The sequence below is a fragment of the Microtus pennsylvanicus genome, chromosome 8, assembly GCF_037038515.1.
Source record: "Microtus pennsylvanicus isolate mMicPen1 chromosome 8, mMicPen1.hap1, whole genome shotgun sequence".
Classification (NCBI taxonomy): domain Eukaryota; kingdom Metazoa; phylum Chordata; class Mammalia; order Rodentia; family Cricetidae; genus Microtus; species Microtus pennsylvanicus.
In genome coordinates, this window is record NC_134586.1 from 63,095,526 (window position 1) to 63,121,801 (window position 26,276).

General features: G+C 49.5%; 1 protein-coding gene across 1 annotated transcript in view; it reads right to left on the bottom strand.

Annotated features, from left to right (window-relative positions):
- The window catches only part of Slc4a5 (solute carrier family 4 member 5), a 68,013-nt gene that overhangs the window by 28,624 nt on the left and 13,113 nt on the right, over window positions 1-26,276 (bottom strand). The window contains exons 3-15 of the mRNA XM_075983734.1: window positions 20,868-21,028; window positions 19,960-20,112; window positions 18,717-18,812; window positions 15,427-15,482; window positions 14,504-14,661; window positions 13,042-13,129; window positions 10,848-11,002; window positions 10,102-10,290; window positions 8,108-8,282; window positions 7,367-7,500; window positions 5,809-6,080; window positions 1,762-1,820; window positions 25-225 (exon numbers count right to left, since the gene is read on the bottom strand). Coding sequence (XP_075839849.1) covers window positions 25-225; window positions 1,762-1,820; window positions 5,809-6,080; window positions 7,367-7,500; window positions 8,108-8,282; window positions 10,102-10,290; window positions 10,848-11,002; window positions 13,042-13,129; window positions 14,504-14,661; window positions 15,427-15,482; window positions 18,717-18,812; window positions 19,960-20,112; window positions 20,868-21,028 — 1,897 coding nt within the window. The remainder of the gene's footprint in view (window positions 1-24; window positions 226-1,761; window positions 1,821-5,808; window positions 6,081-7,366; window positions 7,501-8,107; window positions 8,283-10,101; window positions 10,291-10,847; window positions 11,003-13,041; window positions 13,130-14,503; window positions 14,662-15,426; window positions 15,483-18,716; window positions 18,813-19,959; window positions 20,113-20,867; window positions 21,029-26,276) is intronic.

The following is a 26,276-nucleotide window of genomic DNA, read 5'->3' on the forward strand; positions in this document are numbered from 1 at the left end:
TGCCTACCTGCAGGGGATTCTTACCTTGGTAGGAAAGTAGCGGCTGAATTTGAATTTCTTCAGGGTCAAGGTCATGGAGTAAGTCCCGAAGAAAAGGATGAAGGACATGAGGGCCAGGTCTGGGATGAACCGGCAGGAGTTCCCGAGCAGGCGCCCACCATAGCTCAGACACTCTTTCTTGCTCAGCAAGGACCAATCCAGCGCTGTGAGGTTAAGGGGGGTGTACTTGGAGACCAAGCACAGGAGAAAAGGGGTCAGGACCCTCCTTTAGACAGTGTGTCCTTCTCCCTGTGGCCCTGGGTAAGCTTAAAACCTACCAAACCTTAGAGGGTCCCTAGCCCTCCTCCCCTGTCCATGATGATGCCCTTAGTAGCAGAATGGTGTCCCTGGGGCAGGTTGTTTAAAGGACGACAAGCGGACAGTTCCCCAGGAAGGTTAGGGACTGTTTCTTCAGTGTGTTCTGAGCTATGTGGTTTTGACAGCAGTAGGAAGATGCTTTCTCCTTCCTCCCACAGGTCTGCCTCCCGTTCCAGGCCAAGAGCCATGGTGCTACTGATGCTGCCTTCCTGGAGACAGTGTCTCTTCCTTTCTCTATGCATATCCTCATTATTTCCTTCTTGGATCATTCCAACCACTTCCTTCCTTGGTGTCGCAGATGCTAAAATTTAGAGACTACGAAACAGTGAATATATATATATATATATATACATATATATGTATGCTTTGTAACTGTTGGCTTCACATACGTGGATTTAAGCAGTTGCAAATAAAAATATCAATTGCATCTGTCTTAAGCATGCATTCATTCTCCCTCCATTCTTGACTCACTGCCTCAAGCCCCTGCAGCCTTGACTTCCTTGCAGTGATGGACTGTAGCCTGGAACTGGGAGCTGAATAAACCCCTTTCTGCCTTAAAGCTGCTTTCTTTTGCCAGGTGTTTTATCACGCTGAGTGGAAGGGAAAGGGGTTGGGAGTTAGTCGAAGCCATTGTAAAAGGCCTCACATGCCTTTCCGCACACTCTTAGAAACCTGAGCCTGCTCTGCTAAGTCGCTAAGGAGTGAAAAAGCAATGCAAAGACACAGACCCAACCATCCCAGCTGGCCCTCTGAGGCCAGCTCCCAGCACTTAACACATAATAGGCACCGGAGAGTAAGCGCTGCCTGCCTCTGCCCTCCTCAAGGTCTGAGATTTGAAGTTTTTGGCTATGTAGTCAACTGAGATGGACACAGACTGAGCCATTGGCTGCCTGCGCAGGGGAATGTAAGCATCCTTAGGGACACTCGAAGCATCCAAGGCTGCGCCAAGGCCTACATGCGGCCCTTTACCTGGATTTTAACTTTGCATCCTTCCATCTACTTAGGCTGGGAGAGGCCTGAAAGCCACTGCTTCCCGTTGTTTGGGAAGGCAGACCCATGGGGGACCCTGGAGACTAACGGGTGCCAAGGACAGGTCAAGTTCATGGGGGGGTGATAAACTTCTGGGTCTGAGAGTGCACAGCTGGATAGGAACTGGGGGTTCCTGGGAGAACAAATACAACCTGTGTATGTATATAGCTCTGGTCACATTTACCGCCTCTGGGCACCCACACATTGTATTGTATTTCTGTATAGAGATGTTGCACACGGAGGATGCCTTAGAGCACAGTGCTTACAGTTAGGTATGGAGCCCAGGTGCTCCTGGGATTGACATCCCAACTCCTTCCTGGCTCCCCACCATAAACAAAGCCCACGAGCAGTCTGTCCTGATAAGAAAGGGCTTACCAGAGACGTGTTGGTGTTTGGTGCCAGCAGGGCTGAGGCATTGACCGTGGTTGTGTTCACTGGAGAAGACACAGAGGACGGGTTAGGGTCAGCGGGTCTTAGACGTAGCCTGCAGTCTCTGCCCAGCTCCCTCTGATCTCAGACTTCACGTCCCCTCTGCTCCCATAAGGGAGGGAGTTGGACAGGCAGCTGCGCCCGTGCAGAACAGCTCGTCCTGAGGACCAACAGCCAGTTCTAACACCCAGCTGAGCAATCTGGTGCTGAGACAGGCCAATGAAGAGTGCGTCTTGTGAATCCCTGCAGGCGCTAGACACAACTGTGTGCTGCCAAACTTTAGAAAAACATTTCAAAGAGCTAGTTCCATGTCATGCACTATGCCAAACCCTGGGAATGCACTCATTTCTTTCCCAAATCTCCGTGACGTATCCCCATTTTATAGATGAGGCAACTGGGGCTGTGACATTAACTTATCTATTACCTAATTTCGGAGCCCATGCTTGGCGCTATGACCCCATCCCAGACCACTGGGAGAGAAACTATAAGGCTTCCTTTCCACCCAGTTTCTATCTACGGACACCTCTCTCCCACCCACTGTCCATGCACTTTAAAGCCCCCCTGGACTTGCCAGGGTGTGCCTGATGTCGCCTTCTCTAATCTGCCCCTCCAGTGCAAGGCAAGGAAAGTGAACCTGGATCTAGGTCCAGAAGGAGAACCAGAAGCCCCAAAGGGCTGCTGGCTTCCAGCTCTTCACTCTGAGTCCCTTGCTAAGCACCCCCTTCCCTGACCTGTGTCCCTAAGTGTAAGTGGAGTATCTAACACTCTCTTGAGGTCTGGGAGGGAAGCTGGGGGAGCCATTCCCAGCCTCACTTCCGGCCTTCCCTCTCCTGTGTCTGGCTTCCCTGATTCTTCATCACCCACAGGGCCAGGCTCCCCAGGTGATGTGGCCACTCATCACAAAGATTGGCTTGCCCACTCTCTGGACTGCATGGGTAGAGGGGAGCCTGGCTTCTCCCCTTTCTTCTCCAAGCAGTTCCTCAGTGGCAGGTTTAGGGGTCGGGGGCTGTTGCTGCTATTATCTGAAGTGTTATAGAATACTCATTTGTTTTTGTTGGCTGGCTACCACCCAGCAAAAAGACCCTGATCCTGAGACCTCACCCAGCCTCTAGCAAGCTGTCCACAGGGCTGGATATGATCACAGAAGCCGGTTGTTTCTGGGCCAGCTGGATCAGTGTTGACCCCGGACAGAACATCATTTCCTAAAAACCATCCTGAGAAAGCCTCTTCATGGGAAATCAGGTAATCTATTGCCTCTCCTCACAAGGAAAGACGATGCCCAGTTAACACTATGGACAGAGAAGCCAGGCAAGAAGTCCCTGTAGGGACTATTCATTCTGCTGCTCAAGAGCCCCAGCACCCAGAGTCTGCAGGCCAGACATCTTGATGTCTTCTACTTGGGCTTGTCAATTCTTTTATAGCAAGAAGTGAAACCCTACAAGAGATGTAAGAACTATAGTGTGGAAAATTCCAGAAAGGTCCAAGTATCAAATATTGTACAATTAATTCTAGTGTGCACAGAGTGGTACTCACTTAAAGTTGAGAGCGGCCAAGTCAGCATTTGCAGCATCCGTAAACAGAATACAAATCAGTTACCATGGAAAAAAATTAAATAGAAAAAGATAGTGTCCCAAGCAAGCTTGTGTGAGAAAGAACGTGAGAGAAGGGTGGTGTCCCATCGTTAGACTGGGCTGTGTAGCTAAGCTAGGGAAATGGAGCAGTTAGTCGGTAGGTGGCACACAAACTGGGAACAAAACCCCGTCACGTCCCCACTACCCTCGTCTGCTAATGTCCAGACCTTTGCCTTCTCATTTCTCCTAATGAAAGTGACCCGGCAATGGCACTGGCTCGTTTATTCTCTGTAGAGAAATCTTGTGGGATCAGTGGTTAATCACAGCTCAGTAAAGCAAAGATTTTCAGACTTGGGGAGGGAGCAGCAGAAGCCCTTGGAAGGCTTGTCTGTACATAGCCAGCTGGGCTCTGTCCCAGAGTTTCTAGGCTCAGGTCTGGGGTTGGAGCCCACGGTTCTGTATTTCTGATAAGTTCCTAGTTGGTGCTGATGCTGCCAGGCTTGGGACCATGCACTCAGAACCATGAAGATGATTCAAGATAATCAGGTATGCAGGCAAGAATGATGGGGAGTAATTCAGAAACAGGCAAGCTTTATAATGCCCTCTGAAGCTCACTGACTATGCTCCTCCAGCCCCTGCACAGGGCACCCCTAGGTAAACAGATGGTTCACTGAGTAGCCAAAGCTCCTCGCAGGACCCCAGGATTTTGGCTATTTCTAAAAAGAGACAAGGACTTGTGTTTCTAGAAGGCAGGGTTAGACCCAGTGTGTGGACTGGATCCAAAAAGCCCCCTATCCCGCAGAATCAAAAGAGCCTGTGGTAGGACCTCTTTAGGAGTCTAGACAAGGACCTGGTCAAAGGGTAAATCTCACCTCTCACTGTTTAATAGAACAACTCAAAGCTAAGGCTAGAAAAAAGAAGAGAGAGAGAAAAAAGCTAAGCCTAGATAGACTTCTTTACAAAATCAGAGCCATAAGGGGAGGCGTGATACTACCCCTAGCAGGAAGAGCATCTTACGAGAGACACAGGCCAGAGTAGGATCCCATACTTGCAATGCAGAATATCAGCTGACAAAATCAATCTTTTTAAGGCAGGGTCTCAGTACATAGCCTGGACTGGTCTGGAAATTCCTATGTAGACCAGGCTGGTCTTGAACTCACAAAGATCTCCTTCCTTCTGATTCTCAAGTGCTGGGGTTAGAAGCGTATGCTGATTCACCTGGCATGGCCAATTCTTTTGATTATTACTATTATTATTATTGTCATTAAGCTAAGGGATTGAACAACTCTAATATCTACTAATTTGAAAACCTTGCAGGCATCTCTAATAAACACTGATTACTCTTTGACAGTCAGAAAAACTGAGGTTCAGTGTGGCCTTGGGTGGCCTCTGGACCTCAGTTTGCTTTCTGCCAGGCCAGTATAGTGGTGCTTGGGTAGGTCTTGCACCCTACACTGCATTCCCTTGGGCCCTCTAGGTTCATCCCGCTAGCTCTTAGGGGCGTGGTTGACTGTGATGGACATCCCATTCTGAGGCCTTCACTTTGCAGATGATGATTTCTTTGGTCAGAAATCAACAAACATGAACGGCACTGAGACTTTATTATTAAGTTGGCCAGTTGTTTGCTCCAGTCCACTCGGTGCTGGGGTCCTTTAAATACTGTTGGCGCATGCATGCCAGACAGTAGGGGGTTGGTAGCTCTCATGAGCTCTCCCCACTGCAAATTCTTCCCTAAACCAGCAGCAGCTGGCTTCCTGGAACGTCTCCTCAATTCTCATTCCACATCCTGTGGTCCCAGAGGGTAGATAAGGTCCTTCATGACAATCCCCTCAACCCGTTCATGTGCCTAGGAGGCCGAATGAGGCCAGTTTCCCCAGCTCTTCTGACGGCATGACTGGCAAGGCCTCCACCCTGACTGTAGTAGGGATGTTTGTCCCCTGGGTTGGTCTCGCTTTATAAAGCTTGTAACCGCATTGGCAGTGGTATGTTGAGGCAAGTTACCATGTGTTAATGGCACTGGGAGGGATCATCAGATCTACCCCAACTTGGGCAGTATTACTGACAGGAATAACCTTCACCCCAGCCCCTATTCAGTAAATCATGCCTTGCTCTTTCATGAAGTACCCTGCAGCTTCCTGATTACAACCCTGGTTGCTTTGACCACAGCCGTGTGGTGGCTTTTACTGGAGCTATTATCCCCTCAAATTCTTTCCAAAAATTAGGTTCAAGACTCTGCAATTAGCATTGTGAATTTCAAAGCCAGCCTCGGTTACATAAGCAGCGCTGTTTCAATAAACAAAGGTCCAACATTTGCTCCTTCGGGACAGTGAGCACCTGGCTAAACAGCTCCTCCAGACGAGCTCCCCTCCTGCACTGAGAGCTGCGGTAGAAGGGGTGGGGGGCCGTGCATGTCGGGGATTACCTGTGTCAGGAGCCACACACTCGCATCTGTAGGTGGTGATGGAGTCAGGCTTGAAGTCCGTGTTAATGGGATAGTAGCTGAAGGCACCAATCATCTTTTTGATGGCGTCGTAGATGAAGATGAAGCTGATGAGGGTTGAGAAGCCCTCTTCGGTGAAGCGGGTGATATACTTGATGATAAAGCTGGCATCTGTGGCCACCAGGATAAGGCACTGGATGGCTGAGTGCAGGCCAATCCAGAGGCGGAACTCCATGTAGTCCAGGCCATTGGCCCTGGATGGCAAAGGGAAGTGAGTGACCTCCTAGGGTTGGCTCCCCAGCCCCGCCCAGAGTGGCTCATACCTCTTTGTAGCATGGATGCCTGTCTAAGGACTGAGAAAGGATAGGACAGGGACTATCCCAGGTTGGGCTGCCTGATCGGTGTGTATGTGTGCTTATGTGTGTTGCATGCACATGTATTTGTGGGTTTGTGTGTATATTGAACGCACGGGTAGAGAGTAAAAGGAAAAGTGTCTACTCAGCACCCCTGAAGCTGGGTTCTCATCACAAAGGAGATTTATTTGCCCCAGGGGGACAGAGGACAGGGAATAAGAGATAAAGACAGGAGATTGAGGACAGGGGAGAAGGGGAAGGGAACAAGGGACAGGGGGCAGGGATATTTGTCTCAGGGAGGGTAGACAGATGTGGCCCACAGGCAAATGGTGGTCTATAAAGATAAAGGGGGAAACCCCACATTCGGATGAGGTGTTTAATTTTAATTGGGCGTGTTAACTAGGTGAGCCAGTGGGGGCTTCTGATTGCTGGGCTTCAATACTTTGATAGCTGGATCTTGGTGGTCAGCCTCAGGAGGACAACGTGGCTAAATAAGGGACTAGACTTTAGTGGCTAGCCTCAGGAATGCAATCTGCTGGTTTTTACAAAGGCAGAGAGAATGGGAGAGAAGGGCAAGGCCTGCCAGAGCCGTGCTCACAATGCTTGAGCTGGCCAGAGTCTGTCCCTTCAGGGAGTCCCAGGGAGCCACCCATCTCCACCCCCAAGCTCCAGGATTGTAAGCATGTGACACCAGATTTTATGTGTGGGTGACTTCTGGGGACTGAACTCAGGTCCTTGTGCATACAGGACAAGCACTTTACTGACTAAGCCACCTCCCCAGTTTTAGGGGTGCCTGGTCTTTGAGAATTCTAGGACAGGACTTCTCTGAGTGTCAGGAAGCTGCTAAGACCTTGGTGCTTGGAGGAGATTTTAAGCTGAATGGTCTGGAGCTACTTTAGGAAATGGTCCAGTCCAAATCCACAAGGCACCTGTCCAAGGCTCTGTTTCTACTACACCGGCTTTCCAGTGACCAGTGACGTGGCCTGACTTGCTTCCTAAGTGCTAATCTGCACTAAGATGACTTCAAGGCAATTTATAGGAATCAGAAGAAACCACCCACCAACTACAGCTGAAGATGCCCCTCCTCACATGCCCCCTCCATCCTCCTACCCCTCAAACCTCACCCTCGCCTTAGCTGACTGCCTCAATTTCAAGAGTAGGCATAGAGCCTACCATGTGGTACCTACTTGCTGAAGTCAAAGAGGAGCTTCTCGAAGATGAGAATGGGCCCCGTGCTGCTGAGGATGATGAGGGGCTGCCCCGAGAAGAGGCAGAACAAGGCACCAGCCATGGCGGTGCCAAGGAAGCTCTCCATTACTCCCTGTCACGTGAGAAAGCAGGAGGCTCAGAGAGGCAGAAGAAGCTGTTGTGTGGCAGTTTCCTGTGAAACTGACACCTTCTATTTTGGAGGGAAACTCATCAGGACGCAGGAGTTTTACAGTGGGGTAAAACAACCCATTGGAACGGGAGGTGAAGCTTCCCACCCTGCAGGGAAGCTCCTCAAGTTTAGAAAGCAAACAACTCAATGGCTTCAGGAAATCCCTGAATCTGAACAGATACACTAGTCAGTCCCACACCATGCAGACATCAAGTATAAGGCCTGCTGAGTGATAATCTCAGACAAACTGAGCTGCCCGCAGGAGGCTCAGGACAGTTGAGCCACCCAGAAAGGACACTCTTCACCCTGTTGAGCTGCCCGCAGGCTGTGCAGTGTTTCCAGCTTTTGTGTGCCGTCACCCCTACTGGGGTTGGCTTTGGTGATACAGCTGTATCTGAGTCATTTCTGTCCCTGCTACATAAGGTGATGGCCAGACTCAGGGTGGCACCCGCAACCTTGGTGCTGGGAATACAAACTGAAACTCTTTATGGCTACCAGGTGGCAATAAATTTGACCGATGTTTACTGGTCTGTGCCTAGCTCGTGCTCACCTGATAATTGTCCGTGGCATCCCCCAGAAGTCCACCAAAGGTGATGGCATTGGTGATACAGCCCAGGTAGATGAACAGAACTGCGGAGATGGACTGGATGTGGAAGCCGTCATAGAAGTCACTTGGGAACCAGGGCAGCTTCCGCTTGACGTCCAGGCGTAGTCCCCCAAAGAACCTGCTTGAGACAGGCAGGAGACGGCTTTCCTCTACAGACACTAGGAGGGGCCGGAGTGACTCAAGGGCCCCAAGGAGTCTGGGGTGAGGAGCAGGGGTGGATGGAATTGCAGTTTTTCTACCAGAGCACTGAGAATCAGACATGACTCTTGTCAGTTTGTAAGTTTGCAGTCAGCACCATCCATGCTGGGGAGGTTGGAGCTGGACTCAAACTGTTCAAGAGAAGGATGTTCTGATGGGAATATCCCACTGTGATGGTCTTCCTGGTGTCCCTAACCAGCCCGACCCGTATAACACATAATGATGAGTGTTAGCTGCCAACTCCACAGACTCTAAACTCATTTGGGAGATGGGTTTCTAGGTGTGTCTGCTGAGGGTTGTCCTGACTTTGGCAACTGATCTGGAAGACTTGTCCTGACTGAGGGAGAGGCTGCTCCCCGGGCAGGAGATCTGGGACTGAAGGAGAAAAGCCAGATGAGAAAGAACACGTATTTACTGTTTCACTGCCTGGGTGTGGCTGCAATGTGACAGGTTCCCTCAAGCTCCTGTGGCTTTGACTTCTCCCAGCGTGATGAGAGGTAGCCTGAACTTCAAGCCAGAACAAACCCTTCCTCCTTACATCACTCTCGTCAGAGTGCTTTTCACAGTGAGAAACTAAGGCATAGCCCACAGCTCTATCCCCAAAGTCATTGTTCGCACAGAGCCTTGTCCTAAATCTCAGTCAACCCGGGCGACTCCAGGAGCAGCCAAAGGACTCAGACCAGGACAGTTTTCTCTTGTTTCCCTCAAAGAAGAGAAAAACGAAGCCTTTAAATAATGCTAAGATTTTAAAACACACTGTTATATATTGGATTGTACTTCTTTTAAAGAGATACATTAAACCTTCAGCCCCTGGCGCTGTGACTATGATTCTATTTGGAAAGCCTCCGGGTTGGGAATGCAGCTCGGTTGGTAGAGGGCTTGCCTACTGTGCATGAAGCCCTGGATTATAATCCAAGCATGGCGGTGCCTGTGAGTTCAGCTCAGTAGAGGGTGGCTTAGGAGCATCGTCGGTTCAAGGTCATCCTCAGCTATAGCAGGCTTGAGGTCAGCTTGGGTTACATGAGACTACAAAAAAGTTTTTGGCTGATATAATTAAGTTACAATGAAGTCATGAAGAGTGGGCTTTGAGTCAGCTGTTAGAGAAACAGGGCAATACTACCCGAACACCCACCCAGGGTCTCGGAAAGCCATGTAACAACACAGACAAAAACTGGGGGAAGCAACTGCCAAGCTAAGGACAGCCATAAGACTCTCAGCTGCCATTAGAACTCCGAGGAGCCTCTGCCTATAATCCCAAAGGCAGTGGTGCCCTGCTGGCATCTTATTTTAGAGGCCAGGGTTGAGACAGGGTCCCACATTATAACCCAGGCCTGGAATTTGCAACAATCCTCCTGCCTCAGTCTCCCCAGTTCTGGAATTACAGGTAGGGTCCACCATGGCCCTGCTCCCTGCTGACTTCTCCATTTCTACCTGTGTGAAAATGGATTTCAGTAGTTTTACACTATCTTGCTTGTGGTACACTGTTTCCGAAACGGGTACCAAAGGAGGTCTAGAGAAGAGTTTGGGCTCCTTTCTCATGGGCGGGGTCCGTCTGTTCCTCTCACCCCGCGCAACTCTTCTCAAGACCCAAGAGGGGCTTCGCTAGAGTTCGGGAAGACTGCAGTGGTCAGACCCCGTCCCTAGAAGGCGCTGCACACAGCAGCGGAAGGATCTCTAACAAGACCGGAGGAAGAGAGGGTTCAAGACTGTAGGCTCTCTGCCGGGCATGGAGCGGGCACCTTCCGGTCCAGATCAGCTCCTCTCCGATTTCATGCACAGCTGGCATCTCAGCCTCATCTCCACTGCCCACTCCGCCGGCCCCGCTGCCTCCTGCCCCTCCGCCACCGCCACCTCCGCCAGCCGAGGCACCGCCTCCGCCCGCAGAGCCGTTCATCTGGCCCAGCTCTGCCAAAGAGAACACAGATTTCCTGAAAGAGAAAGTCGGGGATGGGGAAGAGCAGGGCTCTCAGTGCTTGGAAGGACCCAGCCCCTCAAGACTGTCCCCTTCCCCTCCAAGAACAACAACAAAACTTTAATAACTTAAATAGCAGGGGAAGTGAAGACGGAGGTGGGGAGATGGCTCAGTTATTAAAGCATTTGCCACACAAACAAGAAGACAAGAACTGGGATTCCCAGAAGCCATGTGCAGGTCAGGTGGACAAGCCAGCCACTTGTAATTCCAGCACAGGGAAAACCCAGAACGAATAAGACTAGGCAAATCTGCCAGCGCTGGGTTCACTGGGAGACTGTCTCAATACAGAAGGTGGAGAGCAATGAAGAAAAATTACCCGGGCAGCAACCTCAGGCTTCCACATATGCGCCCACACATATTCCAGCATGAATTCAATGACACCCCTCCCCCTACACGGACTCCCGCCCGGCTTTACGGTTGTTCACAGGCGGCCCTGCTGGCTTCCGATTTCTTGGGAAGAGAATAAACCGCCGATGTGGAGCGCCCTCTGTTGTTCTTATCCTCAGCACACACCTCTTGTCAGCCGAGGGAACTTTCTTGGGTGGCTCAATTCTGATGTTTGGATCCCATTCTCCAGGGGGAAGGACAATGACCTCATCTAGAAATTCATCAATTCCTGCAATGAGGTCTTCTCGGTTCCGGGCTTTATACGCCACGTCGCTGAAGAGCTGGTGAGGGATGAGGAAAGAGAAAGAGGGCTCAGCTCTCCTTTCCTCGGAGTGAGATCATCACCACTATGTTTAAAGGAGTCATTGCTCCAGATGCCAGCTTGGTTTCAGTGGGTAGATAAGGACAAATGGCAGGAGAGGAAATAGGGGACAATAGGAAAGAACCAGTTTTTGGAACAGGCAGTCATCTCAGATCTGAAATCCAGGTTGCTGTAATATTTTAGAGGCGGGTAAGCATAGGGAATATGCTTATCTATCTATCTGTCTATCTATCTATCTATCTATCTATCTATCTATCTATCTATCTATCTATCTATCTTCCTTCCTTCCTCCCTCCCTCCTTCCCTTCCTTCCTTTCTCTCTTATATATTTTTTTATTTTTCAAGACAGGGTTTCTCTGTGTAGCCCTGGCTGTCCTGGAACTCTCACTGTAGATTGTAGCTCTCCTCGAACTCACAGAGATTCGCCTGACTCTGCCTCCTGAGTGCTGGGATTAAAAACATGCGCCACCACCGCCCAGCACACTCACTATTAGTAGTACACTCGGCAGCCTAGGACCTTTATTGCATATACTACACACACACACACACACACCCTTTTGCACGTGCACCTAGCAGCTTATTAGCCACGTAGGGCCTCCACGTGCCCTGAGTCGTATGCACACTCCACTCCGAACGATGGAATTGTCTCCTCCCCTTAACAGCCACCAAACACAGATGGAGTCTGCTCTGTGGTTCTCTCCTTGTGTGGAGGTAGGAAAGTAGGGAGATCCATCCAGTCTGAACTGGTTTTGTTTAATTAGTCAAACCGTGTCCTCCAAGTGAACTTTTAGGGAGACTCCTCTACTTATACCTATGCAAAGATGGGTGTGCATATAATCAAAATCAGACATGTTCTGGGAAGGGACATTCACGACGGGAAAATGATTGTGCAATTTAATCTGTCACTTAAAATATCCACCCAGGGGCTGGAGAAATGGCTCAGCGGTTAAGAGCACTGCCTGCTCTTCCAAAGGTCCTGAGTTCAATTCCCAGCAACCACATGGTGGCTCACAACCATCTGTAATGGGGTCTGGTGCCCTCTTCTGGCCTGCAGGCACACACACAGACAGAATATTGTATACATAATAAATATTTAAAAAATATCCACCCAGATACATCCCTCTTCTCTTGAATACCGTACAAAGGCCCCAACAATAACGGGGGTCCCCAGTACCCTCGTTCATGTGCTGCTGTTACTCTTGACGGTGTGCCCGACCTGTCCTATTGCTTTGCTTTGAATCGAGTCTCCCTGCTGCGTCTGCAAATCTTTGTGCAGCTTTATCTCAAGTCTTTAAGAACCAACGAGCCTGGGTGCACCCACTCGGCCTAGACACCGACCCTGGTAACACCTCTGCAGGACTTTTGTTGTGTTCTTTGACCTTGCGTTTCTGTTTCCACAGAGCAAGCATATGAGGAAATCTCTTCAGAGCCCAGACTTTCCCTCTAGGAGGGCCAGGTAACAGAAAGACAGATTTTCTGGGTTTGTTTGTGTTTAAAGACCTCTAGCCTCCTGCCAGTCTGGAGACGGAGCAGGATCTTCAGGCTCATCTCACTGGGGTTGCCCTCGGGGAGCTCACACACTGAGCTTACGCTGCTGTGCCTCCATTCAGCTTCTCTGAGCCTTCATCACTTCCCTTATCCAGAAGGCTAGCATCCCAAGATCTTGCTAGTCTACCTGCTCCCTGCTCACCCTTGGCTTTTTGTCTGCAGTGTGTGTCTCAGTTCCCCCAGGCATCTAATACATGATTGATTTTATTTTCATCATTTATAATAATATATAATCATCATCATCATCATCATCATCTCTGTCCCTCTCAGATAGTGCTCCTGCATGAGAGGGTCTGGGTCTCTTCCCTGAATCTCATGATCCTTAGGTCCCTGGTGCACAGCAGGGCCTCAGCTGTGCTTGTTAGATAGCTGGTGATCCTGGGCAGTAGGGGAGGCCGTGCCAGTTCCACAGCTATGAGCACTCAGTGCCTGCTTCATAGTCTCACTTACATCATCCACCATGAGGGTTGCAATGGCTCGGCCAATCTCATTATAGGACTTTGCTCTCCCAGAAGGTCCTAGAAGAATGAACAGAAACCTGCAAAGAAGATGGAGAAGGAAGAACAAAGAGGGAAAAATAGAAACAAATGAAGAGAAGAATCCTTTGGCCTTCAATGTCTCCATTATTAACTTTTTACCTTCCTTCCTCTGAATATTTTAAAACTAATCATTATCATTATTATATTTAATTATGTGTATATCTGTAGGGAGGTATGTGCACCCAAGTGCAATGCCTGCTGAGTCCAGAAGAGGGCACTGAATCCCCTGAACTGGAGTTACAGGTGATTTTGAGCCACTTAACATGGGTGCTGGGAAGTGAACTCAGGTCCTCTGCAAGAGCAGCAGGTACCATTAGCAACTGAGTCATTGCTTCACCTCCTATTACTGGTTTATTTTTGCGTTTTTGAGACAGGGTCTCCCATAACCCAGGCTCAAACTCTTTATGTAGTCAAGCATGACTTTGAATCTTCCTACCTTTACTTCCCAAGTACTGGGATTGCAGGCAAGTGCCGCAATACCTGGCTCTTCCTTTCTATGTTTATTTATTTAGCTAGTTAGTGTGTGTGTACGTGCCACACACACACACACACACACACACACACACATGCATGTGCCATGGCACACATGCCACAGCAAATGTGGAGGTTTAGAAGACAATTTACAGGACTCAGTTCTCTCCTTTCATCATGTGATCTCCAAGAATTAAACTCAGATTATCTGGCTTAGTGACAAGCGCCTTTACCCATCAGATCAGCTCACAGCTCACCAGATCAACTCACAGCTTACCAGCTCATCTCACAGCTCACCAGATCAACTCACAGCTCACCAGATCAGCTCATAGCTCACCAGATCAGCTCACCAGATAGCTCACCAAAACAGTTCACCAGCTCACCAGCTCAGCTCAGCAGCTCATCAGATCAGCTCACCGGCTCAGCTCACCAGATCATCTCACTGGCTCACCAGATCATCCCACTGGCTCACCAGATCAACTCACCAGCTCACCAGATCAGCTCACCAGCTCAAAATCTTCCTTTTACTACTTTATTTGCTGAAGAAACATTTGTGCTTCTGCCTCTCGTAGGCATCCTTACATTTGCACTGCTGCCCAGACCTCTCAGCAACTTCCTTCCTGGCTCCTGGCGCCCCCAACCTCTTTCTCTTTGGTGAGGGTCTTGCTGTTGCCCTGGCTGTCCTGGAGCTCTCTGTGTAAAGCAGGCTGACCCCAGACCCACAGAGCTGTCTGCTGAGTGCTGGGAATAAAGACACACACTACCTGGCCCCATTCTATACTAATTTAAAGGACATCCCTGCTTGCTGCCGGCATGGGGAATGGCTCCCTGAAGAGATTGGGGGCACTCTTCAGTGACTCACCTGGTGGGCACAGGTGTGGGGGCACTCCTCAGTGACTCACCTGGTGGGGACAGGCACTTCTGTCACCCCTCCCAGCATGGCAGACTGGACAAGACGAACAAACGCAATGAATGGCTGGTCCAGGAAGTCCACCTCGCCCACAAGCACATTGGAGGCTTCTGAGTCCTTGGGGATCTTCTTCATGAATTTGTTTCTCCGCTGCTCCAGGAGGAAAATACAACCCAAGAAGATTTGGCATGCTCCTACTCTCACCTCAGAGAACATAATTTCCACAGAAATTATCAAGAGACTGAAATAAGTGACCAAATATTCCCTCCAGCTCTGTAGATGACAAGACTCAACGTTTGTTGACCCAAGACCAATTATGCCTTCGTAGATGGTAGGATTCAGTCACTGGCTAGACCCTAAGATACTCCACTGCTGTGTGAGCTAAGGGTCAGAGAAGAGCCCGGGGACAGCTCCCACCCCAGCCTCCTTTGCTGGAACTTAGTGGTAAGCTGCCAAGACCTCCCTCTAGGCCTTCACCTTTGGTGGTGGAGAGAAGTCAGTTCTGATGGTCTGTTTGCCCTTTGCCCTGCTTCCTCACTCACAGCGATCTCTGGACCAGTCTCTAAGAGTGCTTCCAGGTTCCCCACAAGGGGTCCTCCCTGGAAACTCACAGTTCTTAGACCTTAAACCTAGACCACTTAGGGGGTCTCACTCCAGTCCTACTGGCTACCAGCTGTTCAGGGCAAAGTCAAACAGATGGAAAGTCCTCTGCTCAAACTGTCCCACCCTCTGTCTTTATGACTTCTCTTCTCCAGAGCTATCTGATGATGAAATGTCCCTGGGTTACTTATACATTCTTCTTAGTCCTGGGGGAAATCTGGTCCCTTGCAGAGAAAGGTTCTCAAGGCTCTCCACTCTTGACACCAAAGTCCTCCTTCCCTGCCTACCTCTGAGTCCAGGGCAGCGCTGTCCTACCTGGTCTGTGTTTGGGGTGTGAAAGATGTCGTTCATGCTTCTACTCTGGGCGTGACCTAGGAGAGACAGGAAAGCAGGCCTATCAGGGGAAGCCAGGCTCACACCAGTCCTTTGTCCTTGGCCCTGAGCTACAGCAAGGCACCCTCCCCTCAGCTCTGCAGCTCCGTCAGCTGTCATCCCCACTCTCTTTCTCTTCAAGGGCAGCTTGCTTGAATAAGCAGTTAGACTCCCGGCTCTACACCCACTCATTCCTTAAAAAATGAGTGCTCATTTTTTTAAAGCGGTATTCTCTTTTTTAAAAAAGATTTTATTTATTATGTATACAGTGTTCTGCCTGCATGCCAGAAGAGGGCACCTGATCCCATTATAGATGGTTGTGAGCCACCATGTGGTTGCTGAGAATTGAACTCAGGACCTCTGGAAGAGCAGTCAGTGCTCTTAACTTCTGAGCCATTGCTCTAGCCCCGAGCCCACCTTCTTAGCCCTCACTGCGATGTCTACTCCAGGTACAGCATTGTGCCGGGCTCAGATGGGAAGACACATAGAGATGTATTTTCAGATTAGGTACCAGGCACCACTAGCCTGAAATTTGATGAAGAGACCAGCTTCGTCTATAGCCTCCTGGAGATTTTAAAAACAGGTTGGCAGAGTCCATGGGGAGACAGAGACAACACAGGAACTGCCAAGAGCCCCTTCCTCGGGAAGCCATTCCCATTTCCCGTGAGCAGTGTAGTCCAGTGGGCATGTGCAGTCCTGATTGCTTGGCTTTGGACCTGTGGCCGGCCTTGCTTCTCGAACACTGCTCTCCTCCGCTCACTTCCCAGAATCCTCTTCTGCTTGTTTCTCCTTGGGGTTGTTTTTGTCATTATTCCCTGATAAGCATCTCACACTTCATCACCATCAGTCACAGCCACTCCTATTGCTTCTTCTGTGTGTGTGCACGCGCGTGTGTCTGCATGTGTGTGCGCGTGCATGTGTGAGTGTGTGTGTGAGATGACACTCACAATGCATCTCAAGTTCCATCTCTCTTGAGCTTCAGAACCTTGGAGCACCCCCATCTGGTACCCCAGCTCGTTGTCTTCCACCAAATTCCCCCCAGACCTTGTTCTGCTCAGCACTCCCTCCAGCCCACCACTGGCCCCTTGACGCCCTGGGAGGGAGTCTGGGCTCTTCCCTTACCCTTCCCTCCCTCTTTCCACCAGCTGTTGTAGCCTACTTCCATCTTTCCCTCTCCTCCTGAAGGCAGGTCTGGCCTCTTCATTCTTTTTCAGACAGAAACCTGACGCTAGCGCACACCTGTTTCCAGATCTCCAGGGTGCCCCTTACCTTCTGAGGAATGGCTTTGGATTTCCCACTAAATGCACCAGGTCTCCTCTTGTCTGATCTTTGAACCTTATGCTCTTGGTTAACGGAGTGATATTTTTTCCTCAACATCAATTCCCATCAACTGCTGTTTGTGTCCTGGGTCTAGAATTTTCCCCGTATTTCTAGAAGCCCCTGGATCCAACCCTAGCTTTATTTCACACTGACCTTTGGGCTCACTCCATAACAAGATGTTCTAACGAGAGGGTGGTTGTCTCTTCTGTTCTCTTAGGCTCAGTTGCATGTCTCCTCTCTGAGGGTCCCCACTGTCATCTGGGCTCTGGGCTCCCTGTGTACTTGGGCTACATACGATCCAGTTCATACAAAGCCATGATCACTTCCTCACACCTCCTGTCTGAGAGTGCCACTAAACATCGCTGAACAAGAGGGTCTCAGTACACAGGACTCTTTCCAAAGCGACTTTCTGCCTGCTGACCACTGCCCCCTGTCGGCCACATAAGAATAACAAGGCCAGGAGTAGGTGATGGGTACTGAGAGGAATCAAACATTAGGACAGCAGGGGAAAGACTAAACCAGGCAAGCACCTGCTGCAAAGAGACAATGGTGGGTTCTCTCTGTCTCTGTCTCTGTGTGTGTGTGTGTGTGTGTGTCTCTCTCTCTGTGTGTATGTGTGTGTGTGTGTCTCTCTCTTTCTCTGTGTGTGTATGTGTGTGTGTGGGTAAGAGAGAGACAGAGAAATTCAAACTCTCAATCCTCCTGCTTTCAACCCCAGAGCTATGAGCACTGTGCTCATAGCTCACCTGACTGTTCCTAGCCCGTCTGTGACCTTTGACCTGCTACTGCCCAGGCTCATGTTTCATCTCTGTCATGATGAAGGGTGTCTTGGGTGCCCTTTGGCAAAGGAGTTGGGTGGATGTTTGTTTTGTTTTGAGACAGCGTCTCACTCTGTGGCCTGGGTTGACCTGGAATTCACTGTGAAAACCAGGCTGCCCTTGATCTTGTGGCAATCCTTCTGCCTCAGCCGCTGCACCCAGCCAGGTTCCTATCTCATTTTGCTTGCGGTTTTGTGTTGCTGAGGCTCAAACACGCTAGGCAAGCTCTCTACTCCCGAGCTGCGCCTCCAGCCTCAGGGGCCTGCCTTTAATACCACTGCTAGGAAGGCTCCTCACCAGAAGACCCGAATGGTTGCGCTAGTGCGAAGAAGAGTTTTGACTGAGATCAATGTGCCCAGGACATGAGATCAGTGCTGAGATGCCAGGGCTGGGCTGAGCTCCTTGTCCAGCAAGGAATACTATAGCTGTAAATCGGGGCAGGCCTAGATTTCAGGGGAAATCTGGTTTCTCCTGGTGGTGTCTTAAGCAGGCTAGATCCTGGGCTCTACCTTCTCCACCCATGGATATGTGGACACTGGGCTCTACCTTCTCCACCTGTGGATATGTGGACACTGGGCTCTACCTTCTCCACCCGTGGATATGTGGACACTGGGCTCTACCTTCTCCACCTGTGCATATGTGGACACTGGGCTCTACCTTCTCCACCCATGGATATGTGGACACTGGGCTCTACCTTCTCCACCCGTGGATATGTGGACACTGGGCTCTACCTTCTCCACCTGTGGATTTGTGGACACTGGGCTCTACCTTCTCCACCCATGGATATGTGGACACTGGGCTCTACCTTCTCCACCTGTGGATATGTGGACACTGGGCTCTACCTTCTCCACCCATGGATATGTGGACACTGGGCTCTACCTTCTCCACCTGTGGATATGTGGACACTGGGCTCTACCTTCTCCACCTGTGGATTTGTGGACACTGGGCTCTACCTTCTCCACCTGTGGATTTGTGGACACTGGGCTCTACCTTCTCCACCTGTGGATTTGTGGACACTGGGCTCTACCTTCTCCACCTGTGGATATGTGGACATTCTATAGCTGTCACAGCCAGTGCTCAACAGAGAACACTCACACAGATGTCCGTAGCTGGTGTTGTGCCGAATCCTCAGGTCCTCAGTGGAACGGTGCAGAGCTGGGCCTGCCGAGGGGCTCCTGGCAGAGCTGCGATCTGGAAGAGGGAGGAGAAGGCACATGGTTCCAGTGTCCTCGCTGCTACAGCCTCTCTGGTTAGCCCAGTGGCTATGTAGCTACTTGAGACTAAACAAAGCTGCTACAAGACATAGCTTCCCTTCCAAGAACAATGCTTAGAGAATAGGGTGGATAGATTACCTGGGAATGGGGCTGGAGAGATAGCTCAGTGATTCAGAGCCCTGGCTGAATTTCTAGAAGATCCAGGTAAATATTTATACAGTGGAAAGGGAGATAGAATCCACAGTTAATTAAATCAACACTGGGTGCAACAGGCTATCTGCCTTTCTCTCCGATTCTGTCACTCGCTGGCTTCTATGGTTGTCTTCTGGGCCGACCAGGGGTAGGGCCCTCAGACTTCTCAAATACTGAGCCAATGTGAACAGTCTTCTAGAGTGCACAGTCTGCTTTCCCCAGATGGCCCCAGGCTTTGCTGGTCTTAATGACACTAGAAGCCAGGTATACAAGCCCTGGCACACTCGAGGTGACCTCAATGCTCCCACACCTTCATGTGTTCTGTTTTCTTTTAAAGATTTGTTTACTTTTCTCATGTATACAACATTCTGCCTCCATGTATGCCCCCGTGCCAGAAGAGGATTCCAGATCTCATTACAGATGGTTGTGAGCCACCATATGGTTGCTGGGAATTGAACTCAGGACCTCTGGAAGAGCAGCCTGCGCTCTTAACCACTGAGCCATCTCTCCAGCCCATGTGTTCTGTTTTCTATGGGGGAGTCCTGGCTTCTCTTGCGGGTGGGGCTTAGTGGAAAACCCAGCCAACCCTATAGGCATTCCCTGGTGCTGTGTGGGTCTCTGGGAAGGTTCTAATCTGTTTCTCTTTCCCAGGATGCTCTCCAGACCACCAGAATCCAGAGCTCCTGGGTGGGGTCTAGGCATTAGGACACCTTTCAAGGACTGAAGTCATTACCATGTGCAGGACCTGCTGTGCTCTGGTGTCAGGGACAACAGAGTGTGGCTGCTCCCGCCCCAGGCCTCCCAGAGAAAGAAGCTGGGGGAGCCCCAGAACCTCAGAATATCTTCAGGATCATGAAGTCAGAGACTTCCGGCCACTGAGGTAGGCTGTCCTGGCCACATGCCCTGTGCCCACCTGCGAATAGCCTACTCACTTGTAGTGGACACCGACTTCCCAATGTCTGCAAGGGAGCGGTGGATGGGCTTCTTGGTTTGGTGACGATGCTTCCTCAGGAGCACGTAGCTGACCCTTTCCCGGAGCTCTGGTCGCAGAAGCCCATCCTCTATCTGCTTCTCAATGACATCATCTGGAAGAGAAATAAACAGGTCAGGCCCATGTGCGCAGAAAAAGCCCAGGGCTTTGGGGTCTGGATTCTTCCCTGGGGACTGAATACGAGCAAAAAGATCTGGGACGTGAAGGTAGTTCTGTGGCTTTGCCACTGACTGTTAGGACTGCCACCCCCATGTATAAAGTGTATATATGTATATGTATATCTCTAGCTGTGTGCATGTGTGGACAGAAGTCTATGCTCTTTCCATCCCTGTTGTGAAGCATGCATGAAATAAAACCTATAAGTGTGCCAGGACGCTGTGTCAAAGGCACATGAATTCTCTTTTAGAGAAGAAATAGTTATAGCCAAACCGAATGCACTATATAGAATAAAAATCACAGAGATGTTTAGGGACAAGAGGCAAGCCACCTTCTCTTTTGACACTCAATTTAGCGGGGGTTAGTTTGCTAAAGAAGAAAGATGGCCCATTTCCTCTGAAAAGAAACAAGTTGCCATGTCAACAGTAACCTCTGCCCATTCAAGGAGCCCCTCTCCTGTCTGCTGCCTTGCTGAACCACACTTCAAGGATGCTCTTCACCTAGTGGCTGGTGGTCTGTGCAGTGTGGAAATCAGGGCATCTAGGACACTGTCTAGAGAGCTTCAGAATCAAACTCATCTCTGCAGAATCAGGCAAGGGTTGAATTGGCCAGTCATATGGACTTTCAGGTGGGCACGAGACAGGGGGAATTGCCTCATTTGTGGGGACCACAGCAGAGATGCCCTGGCCTCACCTATGATCTGTGGCAGGGAGCCGCTGTCCAGGTCCAGCAGCACTGTCCCCGTCTGCAGGCAGGTGCGGAGCTCGAAGAGGCTGTGCAGGGACAGTGTGGACACGTGGGGCTTGCTCCAGCGTTCTCCTCCTTCCTCCACCTTTTCTTCGAATTTTATCCACCTGGAAGAGGTAAGAACGGGGCTCAGCACGGCTGGGACTCTCAGGAGGAGGCCTGTCTCAGGTCTCCCCAGTGAGCGCTGCACAGCACTTCTAGCGTGTCATCCTGCAGGAAGCTCCTTAAAAAGGAAGGCAAACTACTCACAATAGCTTCATAAAGTCCCTAAAGGTGACCAGACTCACTAGACCCCTGCCTGCTAGAGTAAGCAGTAAAGGCTGAGAGTCCCTCCCTCTCAGAGGAGCAGGGTTGAGCCGCAAAGAAGACTCTCAGATGAACCAAGCTACCTGAAAGAGACAGGAACCAGCTGAGCTGCCTGGAAGAGGTTTAGATGGATTGAGTCACTTGCAAAGGACACTCTCCATCCTGTTGAGCTGCTGCAGACTGTACAGTGAGCTCCAGATCCCCAGCTTTTTGAGCTGTCGCCCATGCTGGGTGGGCTTTGGTGATACAGCTGTCTTTGAGTCTTGTCCACTCCAGGAAGTAACCCTGTAAGTATTCCTATAAGTAACCCCAATAAAACCTACAGTTCACCAATATTTGTACTTTAGTCTGTCATGAGCGTCCCATCTGGGGTAAGAAGATGTGTCTGTGTGTCTCCTCCGGAAAAATGTTGTCACCTAAGTAGACACAAGCCAGGGCACACATACTGTTGGAGACATTGGCCCTGAATTCACAAGCAGGTGATCTCTTAGGGATGCTGCCTGCCTGTCCTCACACTGATGAGGTTGTCATGCTAAGGACAAAATGATAACAGACAGGCATGAAGAATCATTCTGGGGTGACAGAGGTATTTTAACAATAGGATATGATGGTTGAACAGCTCTATACATTGAAAATAATTTAGGACTTAAATAAGACAATATTAGGATATTATTATAGTAATAAAATTGGCGATGAAAGGAGACAGAGACAGAGACCCACATTGGAGCACCGGACCGAAATCCCAAGGTCCAAATCAGGAGCAGAAGGAGAGAGAGCACGAGCAAGGAACTCAGGACCGCGAGGGGTGCAACCACACACTGAGACAATGGGGATGATCTATCGAGAACTCACCAAGGCCAGATGGACTGGGCCTGAATAAGCATGGGATAAAACCGGACTCGTTGAACATAGCGGACAATGAGAACTGCTGAGAAGTCAAGAACAATGGCACTGGGTTTTGATCCTACTGCACGTACTGGCTTTGTGGGAGCCTAGGCTGTTTGGATGCTCACCTTACTAGACCTGAAAGGAGGTAGGAGGTCCTTGGACTTCCCACAGGGCAAGAAACCCTGATTGCTCTTAGGGCTGACAAGAGAGGGGGAGTTGGTTGGGGGAGGAGGAGGGAAATGGGAGGCGGTGGCAGGGAGGAGGCAGAAATCTTTAATAAATAAATTAATTAATTAAAATAAATAAAATTGGGTTGTTTTATTTTTTTAAGTTTCAATTGGAACCTTGTTACTGAGGGCTGGTTCCTCATAAGTGTTTCACGAGTTTTCTAGGAACAAGGTAAATGTCCCCAGACAGAAAGTATTTCTTTTGGCGGGGGAGACAGTTTTGTGGATAAAGTACTTGCTGCATAAGCATAGACCTGAATTCAGTCCTCAGTAGCCACAGAAATAGCCACAGGTGTGGAGGTGTAAGCTTGTAATCCCAGCACTGGGGAGTGAGACCAAACGATTTCTCTGTGTAGCCCTGGCTGTCCTGGAACTCGCTCTGTAGACCAGGCTGGCCTCGAACTCATAGAGATCTGCCTGCCTCTGCTTCCCAGGTGCTGGGATTAATGGCGTGCGTCACCACCATCCAGCCCTTGTTGTTTTTAAAGATTTATTTTTAGATTATGTGTATGCAGGTTTGCCTGTGCATGGCATGCATGCAGTGCCCCCAAAGACCTGAGGAGGGCATTGGAGCCCCTGGATCTCGGATTCCAGATGATTTGAGCCCCATGTAAGCTCTGGGACCCAAACTCAAGTCCTCAGAAGAGCAGCCCACGCTTTAGCCATTTCTCCAGCCCTCATCTTGTGTTTTATTTTTGTTTGGGGATAGATATTGACCAAGCTCAAAGGAAAGTGATGTACCAGGAGATATATTTGCCACGGAGCACCAAAAGACTACTATTTCTAACAAAACTTGCACTTTATAAGAAATTTCAGGAAATGAGCCATTCCTGGGAGACATGAAGAGGAATGAAAATGTGGCATTTGCTAGTGACCTGGGCTCTTTAGTTACTACAATGCAGTGACACCTTAGTTCCTAAGACTGCCCAAAACTAGTCTGGGACTAGAAAGATGGCTCGGCTGAAGGGTTCTTGCTCCTCTTGCAGAGGACCTAGGCTCTGGGGAGAGAGGAGGATGGGAAAATTGTGGCTGGGGTGTAAAATAATAAATAAATAAATTTATTTAAAAAAAAGAAAAAGAAGGTGACCTCAGGTTGGAGAGACGGCTCAGCAGTTAAGAGCACTTGCTGCTCTTGCTACAGGACCTGTGTTTGATTCCCAGCACTCACAGGATGGCTCACAACCGTCCACAACTCCAGTTCCAGGGGATCTGATGCTCTCAACTCAACAGGCACCAAGTATATATGTGCATATAGCAATACACATACAATAATAACAAATCAATCTAAAAAATTCTTATAGAAGGTGACCTCATTCTTTAGAGACAAATACTCAAGCATCTGCAGGTGGAATGATGTGGTGGTTGGGACTTGCGTTAGAGGACCCGGAGCATATGACCTGGCTAATATGACCTGGGAATATGTCTGGAGCAGGGTGTGGGGGACCTCGAGATTGGCCATGAGCTAATTGGTAATAGTTGAAAACTGGGTGATGGGTACATGGAGGTGCATTCTAATACACACTATTTTTGTGTAAATTTGAACTTTCTCTAACCCCATTGCTTAAATATTTTCAAAGTTGAATAAAGACACAGGCTATTTCTAAAGTCTCTGGTCGAAGCCAGGCTTACAAGCTTGTGGTTGCCTGATGGAATGGTTCATGTAATCCCAAACAAATCACTGCAAAGCAACCTTTATGCCACAGTTGGCTTAGAGTTAGAGAAACAGGTCAAGTGGAAAGAAAACCTCTGAGTTGGAAAAAAGACTTTTAGGTATTTCATCCAGTCCTGGTCAGTGCCACGGCCTCCTTTTCCGCACATGCCGGAGGCAGGAGCCAGGTGCTCCCGTCTCTGAACAGAACCTTAAAGAGTCACGTGTTCCAGAAAGCAGCTCTCTGTACCAAAGAGGGAGGTCCAGACCTGAGGTCTCTTCTGCAGCTGATAACTTGACAGGTCATGTTAACAAGAGCAAGAGAAAGAGCATCCCAGGACTGGACACCAGGTACAGTCCAGGCTCCCAACACAAACCCCCAGGCCTAGGAAGAAGCTATCCCACAAGGAAGGTCTAGAAAACCAAGATGGATCTGGGGCTGGAGTTCAGTCAGGAGAGTACCTGCCCACAATGCGGGAAGCCTGTGTGTGATCCCCAAGCACCACATGAAAAACAACTTGGCAAAGCCAGGCGTAGAGGTGTACACCTTTAGTCCCAGCACTCAGGAGGCAGAGGCAGAGGCAGGTGGATCTCCGTGAGCTGGAGGCCAGCCTGGTCTACATAGTGAGTTCTGGGCAGCTAGGGATATATAGTGAGACCCTGTATCAAACAAAAACAAAACAATTAGCAAACAACCAAACCCAACATGATGGGTGCGGGCACTTGGGAAGTAGAAGCAGGAAGATCAGAAATTCAAGGTTGTCTGGCCAGATGGTTCAGTGGGTAAGGGTGCTTTCCAGGAGTCTAGTGATCTCAGTGTGATGCCTGGGACCCACATAAAGGTGGAACAAGAAAACCAACTCCACAAAGTCACCCCCTGCCCCACATCACACCAGTGTGCAGGCACACGCATAATGCTTTTTAAATCATCTAAACAGAGAAGTTCAAAACCATTCGCAGCTGCATAGCTGAGTTTGAGGCCAGCCTGAGCTGCAAAATCCAAGGTGAATCCCAGACTGATTACATCCAGATTTCAGAACCCTGGGAACCAGACATCGGTGTTAAAGGGAAGACGCAGAAGGGCTGCCGAGACAGCTAGACAATAAGAGCACTGGCTGCTCTTGCAGAAGATTAGGGTTCGATTCCTAGCATCCACACGATGCTCACAACCATCTGTAACTCCAGTTTCACGGATCTGGTTTATGTCTGCTTCTTGCACACTAAGCAAGTCTTCTACCAACTGAGCTCTGTCCCCAATGGAATTTGTTTTTGTTAGTCTGTTTTTATTTTGTTTTGTTTCTAATATAAGGTCCCTGTGCTGGTTAGTTTTTTATGTTAACTTGAAACAAATTATAGCCATCTGAGAGGAGGAAACCTCAGTTGAGAAAAATGTCTCCATAAGGTCTGGCTGTAGGAAAGCCTGTAGGATATTTTCTTAATCCCTAAATATCGGGATGTTTATGTGTGTGTAATTCTGTGGTCATGAGCATGTCACAGTGTCCTTGTGGAAGTGAGAGGGCAATTTTCAGGAGCTGACTCTCCCACTGCCACGGAGGTCCTAGTCAATGAAAGGTCATCAGATCTGAAGCAGGCAGCTTTATCCGCTGGCTCATCGGCATAGCCCTGTAATTCATTTTTATATGTGTAATAATATTTTAACAAAATATTATTTATTTCCCTTCATGTGTTTGAGTGTTTTGCCCGCATGTATGAAATAAACGTGGCTCATGCCTGCAGAGGACAGAAGAGGATGTGGATGTGCTGGGACTGGAGTTAAAGACAGTTGTGAGCCTCCATTGCGGTGCTAGGAACTGAGCCCCAGTCTTTGGAAGAGCAGTAAATGCTCTTAACTGCTGAGTCCGTAGATTCATTTCTTAGAAGAAATATGAATGTGAGCTGGTCCCCGTCATCCATCAAAGCCAATTTAACCTCCCAGCTGAGTCATGTCAGGACCCTGCATGTCCCAGCATAAACTGAGAGTGAGTGCTAATTCAGTTACGAGCCAATTGTCATTTTCCTAGAGCTGTGTGAGGACTCAGCAGGTTCTGTCTGGACTCTGTTCTTCACAAGAATGCTGTGCAGAAATGGGAGGAAAGTTTCTGAAGAGTGGACTGGAGCGATGACTGAGCAGTTAGGAGCACCAATGCTTTCTCCAAGGGTCTGGGTTTGGTTCCTAGCACCCATGAAGTGACTCACGACCATCTGTAACCCCAGCTCCAGGAGATCCAATGCCCTGTTCTGATCCCTGGGGACACCAAGTGTACATGTGATACAAATACAAACATT